At 43.9% G+C, this 25156-nt stretch overlaps 1 protein-coding gene across 3 annotated transcripts in view; it reads left to right on the top strand.

Annotated features, from left to right (window-relative positions):
• Positions 1-9889: 9889 nt before the first annotated feature.
• Positions 9890-25156, top strand: part of cadps2 (Ca++-dependent secretion activator 2) — a 364308-nt gene continuing 349041 nt past the window's right edge. For all 3 annotated transcript variants that reach the window (XM_060914773.1, XM_060914772.1, XM_060914771.1), the window contains exon 1: positions 9890-10301. In XM_060914773.1, coding sequence (XP_060770756.1) covers positions 9984-10301 — 318 coding nt within the window. In that variant the 5' untranslated portion in view covers positions 9890-9983. The remainder of the gene's footprint in view (positions 10302-25156) is intronic.

Genomic DNA, 25156 nt, shown 5'->3' with positions numbered 1-25156 from the left:
CCAATAAATTTTGCATTCACAATAAAGCCAGAGAAGTTTGTCTGAAGGTTCTACACAATATTTACCCCACAAACAACATAATAAATAATTCCAGAAAGTTAACTTTCGCTGCAGCTTTTGTCAAGCTGAGTGTGAGTCAGTATAACATCTTTTGTGGACTGTCATTCTGTCTCAAAATTTTGGTTGGATTTTGGTTACTCAAATGCTAATTTTAATTTAAAGTTATGAGATGTATTATGCTAATTCATTCATTCATTCATTCATTTTCTGTACCACTTATCCATCGCAGATCATGGGTGAGCTGGAGCAAATCTCAGCTGACACTGGTCAAGAGGCAGGGTACACCCTGGACAGTTTGCCAAACACAGAGAGACAGACAGACATTCACACTCACATTCACACCTATAGACAATTTAGTGTAGCTGGTTGTTCTAATCCACATGTCTTTGGACTGTGGGAGGAAACCAGAGCACCCTGAGGATACCCACACAGACACGAGGAGAACGTGCAAATTCCACATATACCCCTTTTTGACCAACAGGGAACAGGTTCTTGAACTGGTTCTGTTCAGGATTCTTTGAACCTTGGTACCAGCTAGCGACTGGCCCATGTTTTCACCAGTTTTGAAGGAACCATTGTAATCAAGGATGCATCATGAATGGAGGGTGTTGCACAATGCAAAACGGGAGTAAACAGTAGTAGTGAGTTGGTGGTGTGCATTTATTACCTGCGAGCTTTTGTTCTGTTATTGCAGATAATTGTTTTTGGCCCATTTTTTTCTAAAGATGTATCCTTTTCTGTTGTTTTCCATTGTTGCGCTCCGCTTCCACTCCAAACCAATGACACACCCACCAATGTTGTCAAGGTTCACGTCAGAAAAACCAGTGATAACTTTTTAGGTTCCAAACAAACTTATTTTTGGTTGAAATGCTCTGAATGGTTCAAAATTTGGTGTATGAATCAGAATGGAACCTGTTCCCTGTTGGTCAAAAAGGGGTCACAGAAGGGTCACAGTCGAACAGCGGGTTCCATCCCAGAACCTGCTTTATGTGAGGCGACAGTGCGAACCATACAACATTGGGAATATTATCATATTCATGGGTAAATACTGTATTATGCCATTATCCATCAATCCATTATCCATAACCGCTTATCCTGTGCAGGGTTGTGGGCAAGCTGGAGTCTATCCCAGCTGACTTATGGGCGAGAGGCAGGGTACACCCTGGACAAGTCGCCAGATCATCGCAGGGCTGACACATCCATCCATCCATCCATCCATTATCTGTAGCCGCTTATCCTGTTCTACAGGGTCGCAGGCAAGCTGGAGCCTATTCCAGCTGACTATGGACAAGAGGCAGGGTACACCCTGGAGAAGTCGCCAGGTCATCGCAGGGTTGACACATAGAGACAAACAACCATTCACACTCACATTCACATCTATGGTCAATTTAGAGCCACCAATTAACCTAACGTGCATGTCTTTGGACTGTGGGGGAAACCGGAGCACCCGGAGGAAACCCATGCAGACACAGGGAGAATATGCAAACTCCACACAGAAAGGCCCTCGTCAGCCACTGGACTTAAATCCAGAACCTTCTTGCTGTGAGGCGACAGTGCTAACCACTACACCACTGTACCGCCATTATATCATTACATCTTATTATTATAATATAATCCCCAAATCTAATCTTTTTCATCGACATCGCCTCGCTAATAAGAATATTTAGCCTAAAACCTATTACTTTTTAAGCTTGGGGCTGCACGGTGGTGTAATGGTTAGCACTGTTGCCTCACAGCAAGAAGGTCCTGGGTTCAAGCCCAGTGGCCGGTGGGGGCCTTTCTGTGTGGAGCTTGCATGCTCTCCCCGTGTCTGTGTGGGTTTCTTCCGGGAGCTCCGGTTTCCCCCACAACTCAAAGGCATGCAGGTTAGGTTAATTGGTGGCTCTAAATTGACCCTAGGTGTGAATGTGAGTGTGAATGGTTGTTTCTCTCTGTGTCAGCCCTGTGATAACCTGGCGACTTGCCCAGGGTGTACCCCACCTCTCACCTATAGTCAGCTGGGATAGGCTCCAGCTTGCCTGTGACCCTGTACAGGATAAGCGGCTACAGATAATGGATGGATGGATCTGTACTTTGACTTAAGTAATGAAGTTTGGTACTTTGTCCACCTCTGCTTTTTAAGCAATTATGAAAGTTTTGGGGCGGCACGGTGATGTAGTGGTTAGCACTGTCACCTCACAGCATGAAGGTCCTGGGTTCAAGCCCAGCAGCTGACAGAGGCCTTTCTGTGTGGAGTTTGCATGTTCTCCCTGTGTATGTGTGGGTTTCCTCTGGGAAACCCACACAGACACAGTAGGTGTGAATGTGAGTGTGAATGGTTGTTTGTCTCTGTGTCAGCCCTGCGATAACCTGGTGACTTGTCCAGGGTGTACCCCGCCTCTCGCCCATAGTCAGCTGGGATAGGCTCCAGCTTGCCTGTGACCCTGTCCAGGATAAGCAGCTACAGATAATGGATGGATGGATGGATGGATGGATGGATGGATGGATCTGTACTTTGACTTAAGTAATGAAGTTGGGTACTTTGTCCACCTCTGCTTTTTAAGCAATTATGAAAGTCTTGGGGCGGCAAGGTGGTGTAGTGGTTAGCACTGTCACCTCACAGCAAGAAGGTCCTGGGTTCAAGCCCAGCAGCCGACGGGGGCCTTTCTGTGTGGAGTTTGCATGTTCTCTGTGTCAGCCCTGTGATAACCTGGCGACTTGTCCAGGGTGTACCCTGCCTCTCGCCCATAGTCAGCTGGGATAGGCTCCAGCTTGCCTGTGACCCTGTACAGGATAGGCGGCTGCAGATAATGGATTAGATTAGATTAGATTAGATTAGATTAGATAAAACTTTATTGATCCCTTTGGGAGGGTTCCCTCAGGGAAATTAAGATTCCAGCAGCATCATTACAGATAAACAGAGAAAAGAAATAGAGAAAAACTTCTAGATAAATTAAAATAAATTAAGTATTTACATGTACAAATATAAAAGAATAAGATATGGGGAAGAGAGGAAGGGGGGAGAAGTGGGGTTAGGGTAAGTGTGTGTGTGTGTGTGTGTGTGTGTGTGTGCGTGCGCGCATGTGGGGGGGGGGGGAGAAGGAAAGATATTGCACTTTATTTTGCACATTATATTGCACATTGTCCAGTATTGCTTATTGTTAGGCTAGGCTACTGCTCCTTCCTGTCCTCTGTCCTCCTGTTACCCCTCCTCCCCCCCAGAGAGGAGTTGTACAGTCTGATGGTGTGAGGGACAAATGAGTTTTTGAGTCTGTTCGTCCTGCACTTGGGAAGGAGCATTCTGTCACTGAACAGGCTCCTCTGGTTGCTGATGACGGTGTGCAGAGGGTGACTGGCATCATCTGTGATGTTCAATAGTTTGTCCATAGACCTCTGCTCTGCCACCGTCACCAGAGAGTCCAGCTTCATGCTGACCACAGAGCCGGCCCGCCTGATCAGTTTGTCCAGCCTGGATGTGTCCTTCTTGGATGTGATGCCCTCCCAGCACACCACGGTGTAAAACAGGATACTGGCGACCACAGACTGATAGAACACCCACAGGAGTTTCCTGCAGATGTTAAAGGACCGCAGCCTCCTAAGTAAGTATAGCCTGCTCAGTCCCTTCCTGTATAAGTTACTGGTGTTGCAAGTCCAGTCCATGGATGGATGGATGAAAGTCTTGACAGATTGTATCTGTATCGTCATCTTTTACAGATGAGCCATTCCAACGAATCGGTGCCATTTCTGTCCCGAGAAAATTATAAGTGCACATAAAAATGTACTTTAAAATACATTTCCTTATTACGCAGAATGTCCTGCACACTGATCTGATTTCAAATTTAAGATATATAATTGTAAGGATTAATAAAAACTACCTAAAACACTGAAAAATTGCATGTGTTACCTGTCCCCGCACTCTAACTTTATACTTAACTATGAAATATTATGATTAAAATCATTCAGAAACAGTATTTCTTTTGCACTCTTGTGTGACTCCATATCCTATCCATGGTTTAAATATATATATTTTTTCATAAGAAATCCACAATATCTTAGTTAAAATACACATTTAGTCGTGTCCCTGGGTTTTCACTCAGTCCTGTTACCCAAACATATTACCCCATCTGACAAATTTGGAACATTCCATAAATCACATGCTCAACAGGAAGTTACATCAGTTGTGTCTTCTGAAGGCCATGGGAAGACCAAAAGTTAGTTCTCTCATTTACTTTTCTGTATATTTGATGATTTTTTAACTTTGACTGATAAAGTCAATGTCAACATACTGTCCTGTTACTTAAATTATTTCTTAGATGATATTTGTTTATTTTAAAAATACAGATTTTTGGTAAATCACTAGAATGTGCTAAGTGTGGTCATGCTATTAGTGATGATGCCATGTGGCTTAATTCCATCTCATCTCATCTCATCTCATTATCTCTAGCCGCTTTATCCTGTTCTACAGGGTCGCAGACAAGCTGGAGCCTATCCCAGCTGACTATGGGCGAAAGGCGGGGTACACCCTGGACAGGTCGCCAGGTCATCGCAGGGCTGACACATAGACACAGACAACCATTCACACTCACATTCACACCTACGGTCAATTTAGAGTCACCAGTTAACCTAACCTGCATGTCTTTGGACTGTGGGGGAAACCGGAGCACCCGCGGGAAACCCACGTGGACACGGGGAGAACATGCAAACTCCACACAGAAAGGCCCTCGCCAGCTACAGGGCTCGAACCCGGACCTGGCTTAATTCCATGTATTAGCTAATCCTAGGCTAAAAACTCAGTCCTGTTACTTTCAGAGTTTTGGTAACAGGACTGAAAAAATGCAGCCAACTTTGACTTCCAAACCTTGTAAAAAAAATAAATAGCGTAGCCTGAGGTTGACCAATATACATTTTGAATAGTTAAATATGTGTGTTATTATAATCAGTGTTGAAAAGATATAACAAGTTTAATTTGGGAGTGGTACAACAAGCAAATGACACCCATTCGGTGGAATGTCCCACACTACGTTCAGACTGCAACCTGAAACGACCCATATCCGATTTGTTGTGAAATCCGAATTTTTTGTTAGGCAGTTCACATTACCAATTATATGAGACTTGTATGCGATCTCCAATATGAACGGAAAACGACCCAAAAGTGTCCTGCATGCGCAAATTGACACGTAATAAGCACATCTACATAATACGTAAACAAAAAAAAAGCGCACTCTTCAAGTTTGCAAGTAAAGCATGGAGATGAGGCGAGACCTGGCGATGTGGTTTTTGTGGCAGCGGCGGAACTCACACAATAACCTGGTATTGTGGAGGCGATTGAGAAGCAGGAGGGCAAGGGCTTTGGTCCAGGCGCTGTGTGGGGCCGTGGCAGCAACCTCCATTGAAAGGATGGTAAGGATGCGGAGTCGCAGCCAGGAGTGGTGAGATGTTGATGTGCTGTGCTTCTCTGATAATGATTTTGTCAACAACTTTCGGCTTATGAGAAACACCTTTACCTACATTGTTGTTGTTTTCCACCAAAGAGGCGGGATTAGCCAACGCAGAATAGTGACGTTTGTCTCTTGTTGATGACGTGTAGGTCGCATGAATGCGACCTGTCCGGTCAGACTGCAGTCGCATGTGAAAATATCGGATATGCATTGGAATTAGGACCACATATCCAAGCGGCCTGGGTCGCATGTGAAAAAAATTGGATCTGTGTCGTTCAGATTGTCAATAACAAATCGGATACAGGTCGCATATGGGCAAAAAAATCGGATATGGGTCGTTTCAGGGTGCAGTCTGAACGTAGTCCCAGATACAGTCTGTCACTACGTTCACACTGCAAGGCTTAATGCTCAATTCCGATTTTTTTGTGAAATCCAATTTTTTTGTGAGGTTGTTCACATTAACAAATATATGCGACTTGTATGTGATCCTCAGTATGAACGAAAAGCGACCTAAAAGTGTTCCGCATGTGCATTGCAGGATACGACGACGTCACACGCAGTGAGCATGGCCAGTGTTTACGGAAGTAACCTAAAGTTTCCTGTGTATGACAGTAGCCAGCATGGAGTACCTGGCGATGATGCAGTTGTTGTTGCGACGGAGCCAGAACATGCACAATAGCCTGATGTTAAGGAGGAGGTTGAGAAGGAAGAGGGCAAGGGTTTTGGCTCAGGCGCTCTGCGGGGTAGTGACTGCAACCTCCGTTCAAAGGAACATCAAAGCCATGTTGTAACTTTTTTTGAGAGACCCGCCGCCTACTTCAGCGCAGAATAGTGACGTTTGTGGCTTGTTGATGACGTGTAAGTCGGATGAATGCGACCTGGCGGTTCAGACTGAAGTCGCATATGAAAAGATCGGATAGGAATCGGAATTAGAACCACATATCCAAACGGCCTGGGTCGGATTTGAAAAAATCGGATCTGTGTCATTCATATTGTCAATAAAAGATCGGATACAGGTCACATATGGGTGAAAAAATCGGATTTGAGTCACTTCAGCCTGCAGTGTGAATGTAGTGTAAGGGCGTATTCACACCTACGTTGTTTGGTCCGAACCAAACGACCAAATGAACCAAATTTCCCTTGGTCCGGACCTTTTGGGTTGGTCTGAATACAAACCACCGAACTCTGGTCCAGACCAAACAAGCGGACCGAGACCGAGCTGCAAGGTCGGACTCGGTCCGGACCAAAGGAACTCTGGTGCGGACCTTTTGGAGGTGTGAAAGCAGACCGGACCTAATCTGACAGTTTTGCTTTTTTGTACCTTGAGAGCTTCCGTCGTTTGTCGAGCATTATGGGAAACAGAGTCTTGACACTCCACCGCAAAGTGCAAACACTGTTTCGGTTGTCAAGGGAACCTTACAACAGTCGTTCAGTCATTCAGACCAGTGGTAAGCTAGACTACAGAGTACAAAAAATGAGTAGGGGGCAAACGTGGGCCGAGGAAGAAACGCGTACCCTTGTGGATATATGGGCAGATGTCCACATATCTGAGCTTTTGGAGAGAACACACAAAAGTGCCGACGTGTTTGCTGTATTCAGTGAGAAAATGAAGGAGAAGGGGTTCACGTGCTCCCCAGAACAATGTCGGCTAAAAGCGAAGAAACTCCGTCAGACCTACATTAAAATCAGGGACATTCTTTCAAAAAGTGGCGGTACTAGCGACGCAGAAAAGAAATTCATCTATTACGATGGATAAAGCGAATATCCCGACACATACCTCCTCCGTCTTGTGTGAAGAGCCAGAACTGTCCCAACATGATGTGCGCTCATCAGCGCTATCCTCCGTAGCCGCCTTGCCCTTTGAAGTCGTCGTTGATAAATTACTTGTACAACAGCATAGTAATCGCACAATTGTGAAAACAGTAAAAACTGGAAAAAACATATAGCTTTGATGACATTAAAAAGAATAACAGCATGGAAAGCCTCCATGACTACTTTTGAACTTAACGCTTTGTGCGCGTGTCGTCTCTGACCAATAGCTGAACGACCTCAGGGTGCGTGGCTTTGTTGACAGATTTTGGTCCGCTTACTAAGACTACATCCACACGACAACGAGATGTTATTTAAAAATATATCGCGTCCAAATGGGCAACGATCAGTAAAATATCAGGTCCATATGGCAACGCAACGCTTGCTGAAAACGATGCAATACACATGCCACACCTCTAGGGGGGCTGTAAGACGGTCCCTTCGGAGACACCAGAACAATAGAAGAAGTAAGGACGCATGCGCATAAACTATTATGCGCGAGACTTCATATTAGCCACAAAGTCAGGAAAATCTGTTCGTAAAATTACATTATAATGACCAAATACAATGAAAAGTATTTTTCCAGTCTCACCTGTGAAAGGTAATCCCATGTGATCTCGTTTGGACAGAAAACCTGTTGGTACAGTTAAACGCAGCTAATCTTTATTCTCCGCTTTGACCTATCCAATATGGCGGCGAGGATGACGTATGATTCTACGCGGAAGGCGGCGTCTTTAATGGTCTGGAATAAATTGAATGCTACACGTTGATGGATTAATTTGTTGTTTCTCACCTGTGAAAGGTAATCCCATGTGATCTCGTTTGGACGGTAAACCTGTTGGTACAGTTAAACGCAGCACATGAATCTTTATTCTCCGCTTTGACCTATCCAATATGGCGGCGAGGATGACGTATGATTCTACGCGGAAGGCGGCATCTTTAATGGTCCGGAATAAATTGAATGCTACACGTTGATGGATTAATTTGTTGTTTCTCACCTGTGAAAGGTAATCCCATGTGATCTCGTTTGGACGGTAAACCTGTTGGTACAGTTAAACGCAGCACATGAATCTTTATTCTCCGCTTTGACCTATCCAATATGGCGGCGAGGATGACGTATGATTCTACGCGGAAGGCGGCATCTTTAATGGTCCGGAATAAATTGAATGCTACACGTTGATGGATTAATTTGCTCTTCTACGCCCTTTTTGAGGAATGTATTGTCGGACTTAAACCAACATCTGAAGAGGTGAGATCGCTCCTTTTTTTCCCTATTTTTGCTGGCGGGATTGACTCTGCCCTAAGGGCAGAGTCTCTCTCTCTCTCTCACTTTGCACCATTACACAATAAATATTCACAGTGAAAATATTTTGTAAGCGCGTTTCATGAACCAAGTTATAGGATTTGTTGACAACTCGCATCGAGTTCGTTACACTTCTACCCGGCGTGAAGCACTCACAGTCATGTGGTTGTGACGTCATCATAAACAAATCCGTTCTACTCATCCAGACGACTTCACAACGGCAACGTTGCCAGATCTTTCCACTCTGGAACCCGTTCTCAAAAAGATTGCGTTTTGGGCACCCAAAACGCCGGTGCCGTGTGGACGCCAGGCCTAAACGATAAGCAATTGTATCGGAGTCACCTGAATCCGTTGCTGTGTGGACAGGGCCTAAAATGTACAGTGTGAAAGCGAACCGCACCAAAATGAAACAATAAAAAAAACATTTGGTTCGGACCAAAGCAAGTGAACTATCGAACTATCCTGGTCTGAATACACCCTGGCGGCATGGTGGTGTAGTGGTTAGCGCTGTCGCCTCACAGCAAGAAGGTCCTGGGTTCGAGCCCCGGGGCCGGCGAGGGCCTTTCTGTGCGGAGTTTGCATGTTCTCCCCGTGTCCACGTGGGTTTCCTCCGGGTGCTCCGGTTTCCCCCACAGTCCAAAGACATGCAGGTTAGGTTAACTGGTGACTCTAAATTGACCGTAGGTGTGAATGTGAGTGTGAATGGTTGTCTGTGTCTATGTGTCGGCCCTGTGATGACCTGGCGACTTGTCCAGGGTGTACCCCGCCTTTCGCCCGTAGTCAGCTGGGATAGGCTCCAGCTTGCCTGCGACCCTGTAGAAGGATAAAGCGGCTAGAGATAATGAGATGAATGAGATGAATACACCCTAAATCAGGGGTCTTCAATCCTATCCACAAAGGGCCAGTGTGGCTGCAGGCTTTCATTCCAACCAAGCAGGAGCTACACCTGATTTCACTTGTTTAATCATTTCACCCTCGTCTCCAGTCAACAATCAAGTGAGCCTCCAATTTGGCTGTAATGAAAGCCTGCAGCTACACCGGCCCTTTGCGGACAGGATTGAAGACCCCTGCAAAATGGTACTCGGAAGTGCCATAAATTGATCCATGTTGCATTAGGGTAGGGTAGCGTGTTTGTGTTCCTGCTCCTTTAAGAGCACGTGCTGCAGCGCTACAGGTTTGCTACCTGTCGACAGCAGCGTGCTCGTGCACAGCACAGGCTCGCGCTCATTGCGCAGAAACGCGCTGAATGGTTCCCGGTGTAGCTCCGCCCCCTGAGTCGCGCTCACACGTTCCCACACAGTGTTACCGAGTGGAGTCGCGTCTGAACGGCGCAGAGAAGCGACAGACGTTTATTCTGCTTTTCCGTCCGAGTTCTCCAAACCCGGGTGTCGACCATGCTGGACCCGTCCTCCAGTGAAGAATCCGAGGCCGAACTTCCACCAGAGGACGAAGCGGCGGTCAAAACTCTGCGTGAAAAACTCCCGGAAAAAAAGCCCAAGTCGGAGAAGAGCCCAGGAGCTGCGCGCACACAACCGAGCAGGAAAGCGGTTCCTCCTCCTCCTGAGGACGGCAAGAAAAACGAGCAGGAAAGACTTCAGAGAGAAGAAGCTGAAAGGAAAACCAAACTGCAGATTTATGTGTTTGTACTGAGGTGCATAGCTTATCCGTTCAATGCCAAGCAGCCGACAGACATGGCACGGAGACAGCAGAAGGTGAGTGGAGTGAAAATAAACACCTGTTAGACTCGGCGCATTTCCTCACACCGCCTCCATCTCTGCAACTCCAAAACTAACTCTCTCACAGTGGAGGAAGGAGACGCACAACTTTTTCTTTCATCTGTGCACATTTTCCCAGCAGCTTTCACACGTCATGTTTGATCACATTTGCGTCCATTCTGGTTAATTTCAACCTAGAAGAGTTAACCCCATTTATTTATTGCTAAGCAAACTCCAGTAACTCCACAACAGCTAATTAGTGAGGTAGCACTGTCTCATTAACATACTGCTAATAATGATACAGTATGAATATTTAAGCACTGTGAATATGCAGCGTTATGAATGTGAGATTGAAACCAATATTGACTTCAGAAGTGATTCATAGCATGCACATGTTCACAAAGACTGTATGGATTTGATGTTTTCATGAAAATAAAATTCATTTGGATGTCGCATCAGTGTTGTCATGAGGTTACCAAGTATTTTAGGATGAACACTTTTTTTTTTTTTTTTTTGTGTGTGTGTGTGTGTGTGTGTGTGTGTGTGTAAAATTTTATATATACACTACCGTTCAAAAGTTTGTGGTCACGCAGACAATTTTGTGTTTTCCATTAAAAGTCACTTTTTTTTTTTTTTTTTTTTATTTACCACCATAAGTTGTAAAATGAATAGAAAATATAGTCAAGCCATTTTTCTGGCCCCACAAATGTGATGCTCCAGAAACTCACTCTGCTGAAAGGAAGGTCAGTTTTATAGCTTCTCTAAAGAGCTCAACTGTTTTCAGCTGTGCTAACATGATTGTACAAGGGTTTTCTAATCCTCCATTAGCCTTCTGAGGCAATGAGCAAACACATTGTACCATTAGAACACTGGAGTGAGAGTTGCTGGAAATGGGCCTCTATACACCTATGGAGATATTACACCAAAAACCAGACATTTGCAGCTAGAATAGTCATTTACCACATTAGCAATGTATAGAGTGGATTTCTGATTAGTTTAAAGTGATCTTCATTGAAAAGAACAGTGCTTTTCTTTCAAAAATAAGGACATTTCAAAGTGACCCCAAACTTTTGAACGGTAGTGTATGGAAACTCTTGGATAAAATGACTTGAATTGAGTTTCCGTATACATTACTGAGACAAATGTGTTATTAGGGATTTGACATTCTTGAATAAATCCTTTATGCACTATAGCAGTCATGCGATTAACTGTATTGGGACAAATTGAAGAAGAAGAAACCTTGATTTGTCACATGCACAGTGAAATTCATCCTCTGCATTTAACCCATCTGAAGCAGTGAACACACACACACACACACACACACACCCAGAGCAGCGGGTAGCCACACTAGAGCACCTGGGGAGCAGTCAGGGGTCGGGTACCTTGCTCAAGGGCACCTCAGCCCAAGGCCGCCCCACGTTAACCTAACTGTATGTCTTTGGACTGTGGGGGAAACCCACGCAGACACGGGGAGAACATGCAAACTCCACACAGAAAGGCTCTCACTGGCCGCTGGGTTCGAACCCGGAATCTTCTTGCTGTGATGCAACCGTGCTAACCACTACACCACCGTGCCGCAGAGTTCATTCATTCGTCTTCATTTAGAGCCTATCTCAGGAACGTTGGGCATGAAGTGGGAATATCCATCCATCCATCCATTATCTGCAGCCGTTTATCCTGTCCTACAGGGTCGCAGGCAAGCTGGAGCCTATCCCAGTTGACTACGGGTGAAAGGCGGGGTACACCCTGGACAAGTCACCAGGTCATCACAGAGCTGATACATAGAGACAGACAACCATTCACATTCACACCTACGGTCAATTTAGAGCCACCAATTAACCTAACCTGCATGTCTTTGGACTGTGGGGGAAACCGGAGCACTTGGAGACACGGGGAGAACATGCAAACTCCGCACAGAAGAGCCTAGCAGCTGATGAGGGCCTGAACCCAGGACCTTCTTGCTGTGAGACAACAGTGCTAACCACTACACCACCATGTCACCCTGAAGTGGGAATATACCCAGGATAAGTCGCCAGACTGTTGCAGAGAAAAACACAGAGACAGACAGAGCGAGCTTTGGGCAAGTTAGAGCAGGTAATCCATCTCCTCCAGAGAACTAGATGGAAACCCACAGAGACCTGGGGAGAACTCGAGACACACCGTATCCTCAGCTCAGAATCAAACCATGGACCCTTGACCTGTGAGGGAGCAGCACTACATGCTGCATCTTTATACTGCTCCTATGTGCAAATTGATACAGGAAGTAGGAAGTAAGAATAAACCAAGCTTAAGCAATGGTAAATATTGATTTTAATGGCAGTTTAGTTCCAACGCAAGCAGATTCTTCCCCCCCCCAGTGGTACATTTGCATTAAATTGCCCTAGCTGCATTTTACATTTTGAAATACAAATGTTTTAAGTGGGTCTGGATAACATTTTATGAAGAGAAAAAAAAACTTGAACTGTTCTTTGAAATTGGTGCAGAGGTGTAACAGGCAATGTGATATGTCTAAAGGAATGGTAAAGGTATGATGCAGGTTGTTTTAACACATGGCTGGCTTCTTTATACAGGGGGCTGCAAAAGTAGCTATACAGTAAGGATTATTCCAGTATTATAATAGTGGTGCTAGGTTTCATTTAATACTAACGTTTTGTGCGAATGCTTTGTTTTTCATTACTGTATACCTACTTTTGCAGCCCCCTGTATTGTGGTTCTGCTTGTTCTTCCCTGACTTGCATATTTATTATAGCTCCTTTTACATGTACGGCATTACTTTTTCAGCATCTGAGGGAGTTTTTCCTTGCTGCCGTCGTCACAGGCTTGCTCATTGGGGATAAAATTAGCTCATGTTTAAAGTCTTTTTTTTTTTTTCTTTAAAGCTGCTTTGTGACAATGTCTATTGTTAAAAGCGCTATAAAAATAAACTTGACTTGATTTACTGAAATCCTTGGCACACTGTTGCCCTTTCATTCACTGCTGATATTTCTGTGTGAACATGCAGCCATGGCCATTGAAAATTGTGCGCGCGCGCTTGAATATAGCACTTCAGATCTGCGGCATTGTTTGCACTTGGTTTGAAAGTGCGTTTTGGGTGATCGGATCTCAAGTGGACAGCTGAGACACATCATCGTTTACACCTGTGTCTCTCGTGCGTCTAAAGGTGTTCAGCTGTCCACTTGTGCTCATTACGGTCTGGTAGGTTAGTACCCAGAGGTGAAATGTGACATGTGCCCAGTTGAGTTGGGAAATCATTTATTTTATTTATTCAGTTATAGTTTTTCATTGATAGGATGGAATGCTAATTCTTCAAAATGTGGCCATTTACAGTTGAATGCAAATGTTTGGGCACCCTGGTCAATTAAAATATTTGAAGTGGAAAAAAAAATAAACACAATCACTCCAGCAAACTTTTTATTTTTTGTGAACGTTTGTGCACAGTTATTTATATTTGAAGAATGTCATTCATTGCTCGCGTGGTTCTGGTGGTTTTTTTTTTTTTTTTTAAACATGGTTTCACAAGTTTGGATTTTTGCCCAATGATTATTTGCCGAGGCGGCACGGTGGTGTAGTGGTTAGCGCTGTCGCCTCACAGCAAGAAGGTCCAGGTTCGAGCCCCGTGGCCAGCGAGGGCCTTTCTGTGTGGAGTTTGCATGTTGTCTGCGTGGGTTTCCTCTGGGTGCTCTGGTTTCCCCCAAAGACATGCAGGTTAGGTTAACTGGTGACTCTAAATTGAGCGTAGGTGTGAATGTGAGTGTGAATGGTTGTCTGTGTCTATGTGTCAGCCCTGTGATGACCTGGTGACTTGTCCAGGGTGTACCCCGCCTTTCGCCCGTAGTCAGCTGGGATAGGCTCCAGCTTGCCTGCGACCCTGTAGAACAGGATAAAGCGGCTAGAGATGATATGAGATTATTTGCCGATTGCATGACTTTTTATATCCGTTTCTTGACCACCTCTTTGGATCACATTTTGGATTTGGCTGCCTGGTATTCCTAAAGCTATTTATTTCATGCTTTATATCTGCTTCCAGCCCCTTCCTGTCACTGTTGTGTTGATGCTGCAACCGAACAATACACCTGTTAAAGGAGAACTAAAGTCATTTTTAAACTTGCTTTATTTCTTCATTAACGTGTTATTCAATTATGTTTTCGGTTTTAGTAACCTTGTACCGTGACTCGTATTGGCAACTAATTGCAATTAAATATTATATTTATCAGCCTATTCGTTTTTTAGCCACGTTGAATGTAGTTTGTTTGGTCCACGGCAGGCGTCACTTATCCACGTGGTCTTCATGAGACTTGTGTGAGACTTTGAAACATGAAGTGTCAGCCAGGTGTCCTCGGCATCTTGTCAAATTTATTTCACCAAATGAACTGTTTTCCAAACGAAATATTGCACAAAAATGAGTTTAAATGACAATTACTGCCTACTTTCTTCAAACTTTGCTATCAAAACAAACAAAACTTCCGGCTTGATTACATCAGCGTTCGAAAGAGGGCGCGCGCGTCTTTTGACAACGTTGGCAGATGTTGGTCACTTTGATTTCCGCTGTACGTTTTACTTCCGTCCTACGATGTCTCGCACAGGTCTCAACAAATCTTGTTTACAGCTATTGCTTTGACATACGGACTGATATATTACATAGCATATTTCAAACACTCGTAGCTTGCTATAGCAGTGACAAAATAGCTATCAAAAATGCATTCTTATATTTAATAAAATGAGAAATAGAATTTTGATGATAAATTTGCCTTCAGTTCTCCTATAAATGACCTGGCTGTGTGCATGTACTCACTCGTAGCACACTCCATGATCATGGTCTTTCATCTTGGTGGTGTTCAGGTGAGGTTTTCCTTCCTGCTTTGAGCGTGTGAACTTTTTGGACTCCATCCTAAGCTTGCAACAGACCTATAAATTGTCAGTATCGTAGTCAGCGCTGTAGAATGAGCGGGTATGCAGCACAGACTTGAGGAAGCTGCTTCTGACTATGAGATCCAGCTGGTGCCAGTGCTTTGACCTCCGGTGTCTCAAATACTTTTGTGCTGTATTTTTTTTTCTTTTCTTTTTTTTCTGGAAGAAGGCGTTGGCCTCAGATTCTGGAGTTCTGCTCGCGCCACAAGCTGCTGTCCATTCTCCCTGATCTTTTTGAATCTGTGATGCCCGAGGCAGGATGGCTACGAGGCGTTGTTTGCACCCACCCTGGCATTAAAGCTGCCTAAGAGGACAAGCTGTTCTTGGCTGGGAATAGTGCGTGTGGTGTTTTTTTTTTTTTTTTTTGTAAAACTCATCCTTTGCCTCTGGTGTAGAAAGCAGTTTGGGAGTGTACACAAGGGTGACTTGGCCCTTAGAAGTATGGAGGCGGCATGTCAACAGGCACTCGGAGCCTTTATCACTTGGTTTCACTGAACTCAGCAGTGAGTTCTTCACTGTAAATCCTATTCCATGAATCCTGAGGTTATCAGGGCCTTTGCCTTGCCAGAAAAAAGGGTCATCCTTCCCTCTCCGAGACCCGGAGCCAGCTAACCGGATTTCCTGGAGCAAAGCTATATTCACGTTGAGTCTCTTAAGCTCGTCATTAATGACTGCTGTCTTCTGAGGATCGTCAGTCTCTTGGAGTTTATTAGTCAGACCTGTAGTTATGATCCATACGTTCCAGCATCCTAGTTTTAGGGTTCTTCTTTCTTTTTTTTTTTTTCCCCTGGTGCAGTGTTGGCAGTTCACTTGTTGTGGTATCTAAATCCCATGCACCCAGTGAGGAAGGCGAGCTGTGGTGGGATAATGCCTTATTTGCTGAGGGCTGCCCAGCTTAGGCGGGCAGTAGCTGTCCAGTGAAATTTTAAAATCCTTCCTCCCACTGATGGAAGCAACCCCTGGCGCTGTACTCTACATCAATCAAGTGTTGACTTATCACTGGTGACTGTTTGCTTCTCGTGTTTTGACACTGTGAGGCGAAGCTGGAGTGTCCTGTCCAGAGCGTGCCTGGGCAGAATGCTATGGAAGACCAGCTGTCACCCATGCAGCAGACGAACCACCCCCACCACACACACACACACACACACACACACAGAGCTGACGGATCCAAAGGAACAGCAAGGCCGATACAGTTTCCTGCCTGTAGAGTCACAGGAATTGTCAGAAGAACTCTGAACTCTGTGTGAGACTGCCTTAGGGACTCCATCTCCGGATTTTCCCTCAGGGTTTACTCCCAAAGTCATTCCCGTGGGTAGATATAGACACAGTGGAGGTTTGGAATCTGAGTTTTCATTCTCTTAGGTGAGCTGCAATCCCAGGTTAACAAGCTCCATCTGCCTGAAGCTAACTGATTTTAAGGCATCGGGAACTCGCCCTTTCTCCTTCACCCGTCGATAGAAATGGTTTATCCATGTGAAGACCAGGAGTTGGACTTGGTTGTTTGAGATCCTTGCTGTTAAAGGGGCTTTTTAAATTTTTTTATAAATATAAAGTGCTTGGAGCTCGTTCCCAGAACCACTCCTTGGTGTGACAACCCTTAGAAACTGAGTTATAGAAGCGAGTTATTTATAATCACACTATCCAGTTTTGCGCAGATGAGGATGGGTTCCCTTTTGAATCTGGTTCCTCTCAATGTTTCTTCCTCATGTCGTCTTGGAGTTTTTCCTTGCCATCGTTGTCTCTGGCTTGATCATTATAGGTATAAATGTATAATTTCATACAGTACCAGTCAAAAACTTGGAGATACCTTCAAATTCACTGGTTTTTCTTTTTTATTTAAACACTTCATGTCTTAAAGTAATGATGAACTGTCATTTCTCTTTACTTAGTTGAGCAGTTCTTGACATAATATGGATTACTACAGTTGTGAAATAGGGCTATTTACTGTATTATTTACTGTTTGATGGTCTCAATAAGGTTTATGCTTACATTTGGAAAGATTTTGAATTGTGCAAACATGGGTAAAGTAGCCCACTGCTAGGCTTCTAGTTAACTTCAAATGAACTAGTTCACTAGCTTCAGAAGCAGGATTTCACCATCAGAGTTTCTATTTTGACTGTAAAATTCTGTGATTTTTACACTACGGCCAAAAGTATGTGGAGACCACTCATATGTGGGCCTTCCCCAAAATATTACCACAAAGTTGAATGGATACAGTTGTCTAGAATGTCTTTTTGTATTCAGTAGCATTACAGATTAATGAAACCCAAAAATAAACCCTCTATACTGACATAATATCCATACAAGACATGTTGGAGTGTTCACTTGTTCGTATTTGTACCTGTGTACAATACCCCTGGGTGCTGTCATCTCATTCTCTCTGAGGTTCAAATATCGCGCTCTGAGTACAAATTGTGACGTTACATGACTTACTGAGGCTAGTGGATCAAGTGCACACATCGCTTCTAAATTGTTATAAACAACCCTACAGATGCCTGAGTGCGTAGGTCGCGTTAACCGACAATTGTCCGTCATTGACGGATTTTTTTTTTAGCTATGACGGAAAAATCTGAAGGCTGTCAGTCATTTTGACGGATGTTTACCGTTACCATTACCAATAACAATAATAGCCTAATAATAACACATAATGAAACGCACAATTGAAATGATTGACAAGTTGTGGCAGAGTTTTCTTACACACAGTATACATAGTCTTCACTGCCGTCACTTTCAATCTGAGCCGACGTTGCGGCAGTCTTGATGTTCAGTGCATAGGCTACTCATGTATACATTGCAGCCACTGCGCAAGGCTGTCTCCCCCCCCCCCCCCCAATCGCGCTCCTGACCGCGCTCTGACTTTTCTAACCACTAGCACAGTGAGCTGTATTAATGTTTCCCTTCTCTGCAGAAGACACGTCATTTTTGCTATTAAAAAAAGAGATGCACTGGGTTGTTTGTGTCATTTCCCTGCCTGTACGTCTTAATGCAATAGCGCTCATTTAGGCTAGTTGTTTTCTTGTTTTTAAAATGAAACACATATCGATTTATTGTATTCTTCCCCAGCAAGCTTAGGAGCATCACTGCTCGAATATCTGCTGAACTATCATTTTAATGAGAGCACGGGTAGACAAACTAACATTTAAACATAACTTCGTTTTATTTAAGACCTTCCGTGTCAGGTTCCAGGCCGAGCCGAGACGCGGGGTGCAGCTGCACCACTGGTGCAGAAAGACCGCATGCTGCAGGATTTCCTCCCTATGAAGAGAGTACTAGCAGGGTCGGGAAATCCAACTTTCAGAGGCTCTTGCCGGCTTCTGATCACTTCCCTGGGAGAAATGTTTCCCGACTTCAGAACTTTGGCTGAAGTGGCGCTGGTTATTCCAGTCTCCAGTGTCGCAGCAGAGCGCGGGTTCAGCCTTCAGAATAAAATTAAAACGTCAATGAGAAGTCATCTGTCCGAGGCAAAGACGCAAAATTTAATGACAATTGCCTCGGCAGCAGTCTCCATTGATGACTTTGATTATGCACAAGCGAGCTGCCAATTTAAATCCATGCGGGCCAGAAGGAAGGTTTGAGCTCACACAAACAGGTCAAATTAGATTGTCACTTAAATCGTTGTAGTGGACTGTTCATATTTTAACTGCAATCGTCTTGCTACGTTGTAAAATAACATTGTTCATATGCCCGTTAAGGCACAACAGCCGCAATGTTTTTAGCGGAGGGAAAATGGGTTCACAAGTGACCGAACGTCAGAATCTGTTCATCTTTTTGCATCATAAATACATACATAAATGATTAAATAATACAAGCTTGTTCTGTGAATTAATTTTTAAATGAAAATAGTCCATGAAAACACAAGTTATTAAATATATAGCATTTATAGCCTATATACATTGTCATTTAAAAGTTAAAATAAAATGACCGATAATAATGGACAATAACGGAATTTTTACGACCCTGTCCGTCAAAATGACGGACAATGAAAAAGTCTAACGCAACCACTGCCTGAGTGTCAAGCATTTGGGTGTAAAAATAAGCCCGATCATTGATTGATTGTTTTATGTGACATGGTTTTCTTTTTATTCACTGAGGAAAAGCAATGACAGTTGGATTGTTTACTAATATGTGTCCGTACTGTGTGCGTTATCTAGCCAAGTGAGATTTAAACTTCATAAAAGTGAAGTCTATTTGTTCGTTTTGTTGCCAGTAAAAATCACATGCTTACAGACGAGTTTTAGAATTAGAAACCTTTCACACATACATTACAGCACAGTGAAATTTTCTCTGCACTCAACCCATCTGAAGCAGTGAACAAACAGAGAGAGGTGGTGCTCTTTTTTTTTTTTTTTCTTTTAAAGAACTAGAAGCTTTTATTTGATGGCTCTGTCTACAGAAGGTAAATGTAGTTCTAGGGTGCCGTTAACATCGCAGGTGGATATCCAGTTTCAGTGCAGATGGTTGTGGCCAGGTAAGCCTATTTTTAATTTCTATTTTTAATATTTGTTTTAATTTTAAATTAAACTTGTGGTGCGCACATCAGGACACTGCCGTGATTGTCAAATGGTGTTTGTTTTTGGGTTTTGTTGGACTTTAACATTTTCCTTTCACTGGAACGGAGGGGCCCAAAGATGTTCCAGTAATGGTTCCCTGTGCACAGAGCAAACTCCATGAAGACATGGTTTGCCAAGGTTGATGTGGAAGAACTTGAGTGGCCTAAAGGCCAATTTATGCTAACAACCCAGTCCTCGCAGATAGCGTCGCAGACAGTGTCTGCGTAGCCCCCCCACCTTCGCAGACGCTCTGCGCGCACCTCCCAAAAATTGTGACCACCGCAGAAGCCTCGCAGACGAGGGCTCTGATTGGTCCAATCTACATCCGCTGTACACGCACTTCCGCTTCCCTACTTTCCCGGGTTTTGTTTTCACGACCACCATTTTTAAAAACACGAGCGAAGATGGAGCAGCACGAAGAGCGGTTGATCGAGGAAGTGAAGTGCATCTATACGACTCCAGTTCTAGTCATTATAAGTAACCGGAGGATAAACACTCCACTAACCACACCCACCAACTACTCCTAGCGATTTCGTGACTTCGCGCCCCCTTGCGTTGTGGCAGTGAATAACATCGCGCACGCCTATTACTCCCCGCTCAATGATAAATTACACCTGTCTGCGAAAAGCTATCTGCGAAAGCCTTGTCGCAAGAGCATGCAGAGGCCTTAAGCCCTGATCTCAACACCACTGAACACCTTTGGGATGAACTGGAACACCAGCTGCACCCCAGGCCTCCTCACCAAACATTAGTGCCTGACCTCACTAATGCTTTTGTGGCTGAATGATCAAGTTCCCATAGCCATGCTCCAAAACCTAGTGGGAAGCCTTCTAAGAAGTGTAGTTAATTATAACAGCACAAAGCTGGAACCAATCCCAGCTCACATTGGGTGAGAGGTGGGATATACTCTGGATGGGTTGCCAATCCATCGCAGGGCCCAGACAGACAGCCATTCAGACTCGCATACACACCTATGGGCAATTTGGAGTAGCCAGTTGAACTAATCTGCATATCTTTGGACTGTAGGAGGAAACCCACATAGGTGGGGTTTACGTTAGACCGTATCAGCGGATCATCAGATTAATGTTTTTAAAACGATTAACATGCACACAGCAATGCCAATACACGATTCGCCTGCACACAGCAACGCCAATACACGGATACGCTCTGCTCCGCAGGCATCCTGCGTTCCAAATCACTCCGCCCTGAACAGCGAGTGCCCTCTGGAGGGTGCGCACTCCGGCCCTGCGCAGCTCACACAGCGCGCGAGTGAAGTGCACGAGCAGTAATTCGGGACTGAGCCGCTGTGTGTGTGATCTCAGTGCATGTCGGGCATGCGCGTCACTTACCACTTGCAAGTGGAAGGATGGCAAGCTTAAAGACAATCATAACTACACAATGGGCAGTATTTGCATCAGTATTTGCAGTATTTTCATACTTTTATACTCTTTAATGAAAGGTGATACAAGGCGGAAGTCCGCGCCGTTTTTCAGCAGTCGCGTCACATGACCAACGCCAGCGAATCAGGAAGGTGGATGTCACAGTGACGTTGTCCAATGACGACGCCAGCTAGAGCTCAGCACAGCGTATCCGCGTATTCTCAATGTTTACACAGCACCGGACCAGACACGATCTGGATTGAATACGTGGACGCTGGCGGATTCCCGTTTCCCGGCGTTTCCAGGCGTTTTAATGTAAACGGACAGTGCATCCGCGAAGAAAACGAGACAGATACGGTCTAATGTAAACTTGGCCATAGACACGAGGAGAACATGCACACAGAAAGGCCCCAGTTGGCCATGGGCTCAAACCCAGAACGTTCTTGGTGTGAGGTGATGGTGCTAACTGCTGCACCACCATGCCACCATTGAATTATTTATATAAAGAATCACTTCAGCAGTCTATTTTTGCAATGCGAGAATATGAAATGGGCACTGTGGCTTTAAAAAAATAATCTGAATACTAGTCTATCTATTGATAAGAGGAGGATGATAAGAGGAGTTAGCCATTTAAAAATCACAGTTTTGAGTGCAGGGTGTCAGTGTTTTATGCTATGCCATTGTTATTACACTGATTTGAATTTACATCTGGCCAGTGTGTTCCTGCACTTTACTGTGTTTACAAACATTTATGTAAATATTCTGCAGGAGTAATGCTCCCACTTGAACTGTTTGCTGAATAAGTCAAATAAATGTAACTATATAGCCCCACTGGCAGGCTTCTGGCTACTTGTGTTTTGTGTGCGTGAGAGCATGTTATCTTGGTCAGGACCAAACACCCAAACAAGGATATGAATAGCTGATGGTTTTGTAATTCACTTTTTATTGTTTTTTAACAGTGTAACAGCAAAATGACCAACATGAACAAGGGCTGGACAAGAACAAGACAAAGTCCCAACCCAAAATATACAAGAAAGGGGAATAAAAACCGAACATCACAAAACAGACAGTAGAGTACAAAGCCCATACTCTCAAAAACAAACAAAAACCTAATATATCTCTGCATCTGTGTACACATGTATTTTCAGAATCTTTCTCATCTCCTTTACTCAGTCACCACACCACTTCCTATTGTACCAGGCGTTTTTTTTCATGATCAAAACATGACCTATTATTCACAGGAAATCCGTTGACGGCGTTTCTCCAATATCAACCATTCAGTGTCATATATTCATGTAGGGACCCCACATTTTCATAAATTTCTCCTCTCTGTTGTTCAGCCTAAAAAGCAGCTGCTCATAGCTGACTGGCTGGGGGAAATGACCAAAATATTCATTAAATGGGATACTTTTGGATTTCCGGTGACCTGAGAACAACCCTACAACCTGTCCTAGGGCCATCTTGCAGCATAGAGTTTGCTGAGATGATAACTTCTCCCCCTCTGTTATTACACCCAAAATGCAGAGAGCAGGACTTGGAGAGAATCCTCTTTTGAGTACTTTGTTGAGGAGTAATGTTATATTTTCCCAGAGGTTCCATGTCATTTCACACTCATAAGGCATGTGTAAACGTGTTCCCCTATTCTTCTCACAAGCATACATCTGACTTGCATAGCTTTAGCCTTGTCATCTTACAAGGGGTCCAGTAAGTCCTGTGTATGATTTTTATATGTCTGTTTTTCTCTTGATATTTTACACCAGGACCTGATGGTTTCCTTCCATGTCCCTATAGTTATCCTGCCCTGTAAATCCTCTTCCCTTTCCATGTCCTCTTAAGGCCCTTGAGTTTTGGTGGGTGAGATTGCCTCATAAGACTATAACACTTGGATGCCCCGCTCTTAGCCAACTGGTTGTCCTGTGCTAGTTTTTGCACCTCTGAGATATTGGGGGGAGTTTTTGTTGTGCTGACATTATACAGCTTCTTAATTGCAGATATTTCCAAAAGTCTTGTTTAGGGACTCTGTATTTAGTTGCCAATTGTTCAAAAGACATAAAATTATCATTCTTAAAAACGTCTCCAATGAAGGTAATCCCTGCCTCAACCCATGATTTCCAGTAAAGAGTCTTTTTTTTGCCCACTTTCAATAGTTTGATGCCAGAGAGGTGATTTCTTAGTAAAATATGGGTTGAGCCTAGTGAGATGATGTGATACTTGCCAGGTTTCCCTTGCAAACAAAAACACTGGATTCTTAAATGGAGTTCCACCCCCAGTTTGTGAAATAAAAGCCTGGAATGTAATGGGTTCAGCAAGTTCTTTTTCAATCAAGACCCAACCTGGCGCTTGATCCTCTGCAATATAAATTTTGGCCAATTGATTAAGCGAGAAGGCATAGTGGTACCAGTCCACTCTTGGTCGGTTGAGACCACCGTCCTCATGTGCGGCACACAGTTTTGTTCTGCTCAAAAGAGGTCTTTTACCTCCCCGTAAAAAGGTGTCGTCTACTGCCTTACTGAAATTTTTTTTTTTAAGCAGAGAGGGAGGAATGCTCATGGGTAGCAGGTATGTAATGTGGTTAATTTGTGGAATAGTTATCATTTTAAGAATGGTTTGTTTGTTTGTTTAGCCCAGTTTTGTAGAGTGTTTTCAGGAGGAAGGGGAGGATGTTTTCTGTCATTATGTTCTTTAAACCTGGAGCAAGTTTTATCCCCAGATACACTAGACCTGAAAGAAGCCATTTGAATTGCCAGTTCTGTCTTTATACTTGGTAGGCACAATCTAGACAAAGGCATTGCTTCTGATTTTCCCCCAATTTATTTTGTAACCTTGAAATAAGAGAGAAGGTATCAATCAATGACAACATTTGAGGAACAGCCGTTTCTGGATTTGTGGTCAGTAACAAAATATCATCCGCATATAAAAGTAATTTGTGCTCCATTTTCCTGGCCTGGATGCCCTTGATATTTGTATTATTTCTAATGGCAGCTGCTAATGGCTCCAGCACCAGTGCAAAAATTAGGGGGCTCAGGGGGAAGCTCTGCCTTGTACCCCAGTGAAGGGGGAAACGTGGGGACACACTCGTGTTTGTTAACATTGACGCTTTGGGATTACAATATAGAAGTTTGACCCATTTTATAAATGGGGGGTCTAAGCCAAACCTGTGTAGCATTCTGAACAAGTACCCCATTCAACTTTGTCGGACGCTTTCTCAGCGTCGAGAGATAGAGCAACTGTGGGTTCAGGGCTATTTCTCGTCTGCCAGATCAAATGTAGTAACCTACAAACGTTATCTGCAGAAGACTGTCCTCTAATGAAACCTGCTTGATCTGGGCGGATAAGACTGGGCAAGTGTCTCCAGTTTTGTGGCTAGTATCTTGGCCAATATTTTAGCATCTACATTTATTCAAGATATTTTCCTGTAATAAAAATATGCCAAACATTATTTTGGGAGGGGGTAAGGTGAACGGCTTAGCAGAGGATTTCCCTATACGGCCATCTTGGGTGCTCACTTCACTGGAAGTCTCATAGCTGATGGTTTTAATGTTCTGGGAATATCTGGCTGGTCCACATGAGGTGGTTGTTTATTTATTTTATATATATTTTTTTAAATACAACAAAACTAAAATGTTTCCTTTTTGTTACTGAGGTTAAGGGAAGGGTTAGATATATGTGTAGGCTTGGCATGAATTACATGTGCGGTAGGTCCGCATAGGATAGTTGTGTGTGTTTTTCGCCTTCTCCCACTACCCTATTTTTAATTTGTTTGACTCCCCCTCTCTGTTTTGTTCCTTTTTATGCCTATCTCCATCTTTTTCAGTATTGGAAGAATTTGTTCACTCTCGTGTGCCTGTTGTTGTAACAAGCTTCCTACATGTGATTCTATGTGACCAGGAATTACAGCTGGGAAATCACATGAAAACCTGTCCCTGCTCTCCACATATGTCTAATCCTTTGGCACCAGAACGTTTGGTTATTTGTTCCCACTAGGTTTTGTATAGAAGTTTATAAGTAGATCTCC

Source organism: Neoarius graeffei, chromosome 2 (assembly GCF_027579695.1).
Source record: "Neoarius graeffei isolate fNeoGra1 chromosome 2, fNeoGra1.pri, whole genome shotgun sequence".
Classification (NCBI taxonomy): Eukaryota; Metazoa; Chordata; class Actinopteri; order Siluriformes; family Ariidae; genus Neoarius; species Neoarius graeffei.
Note: the sequence above shows the minus strand (reverse complement) of the source record. Positions and strands in the feature narration are given on the sequence as shown.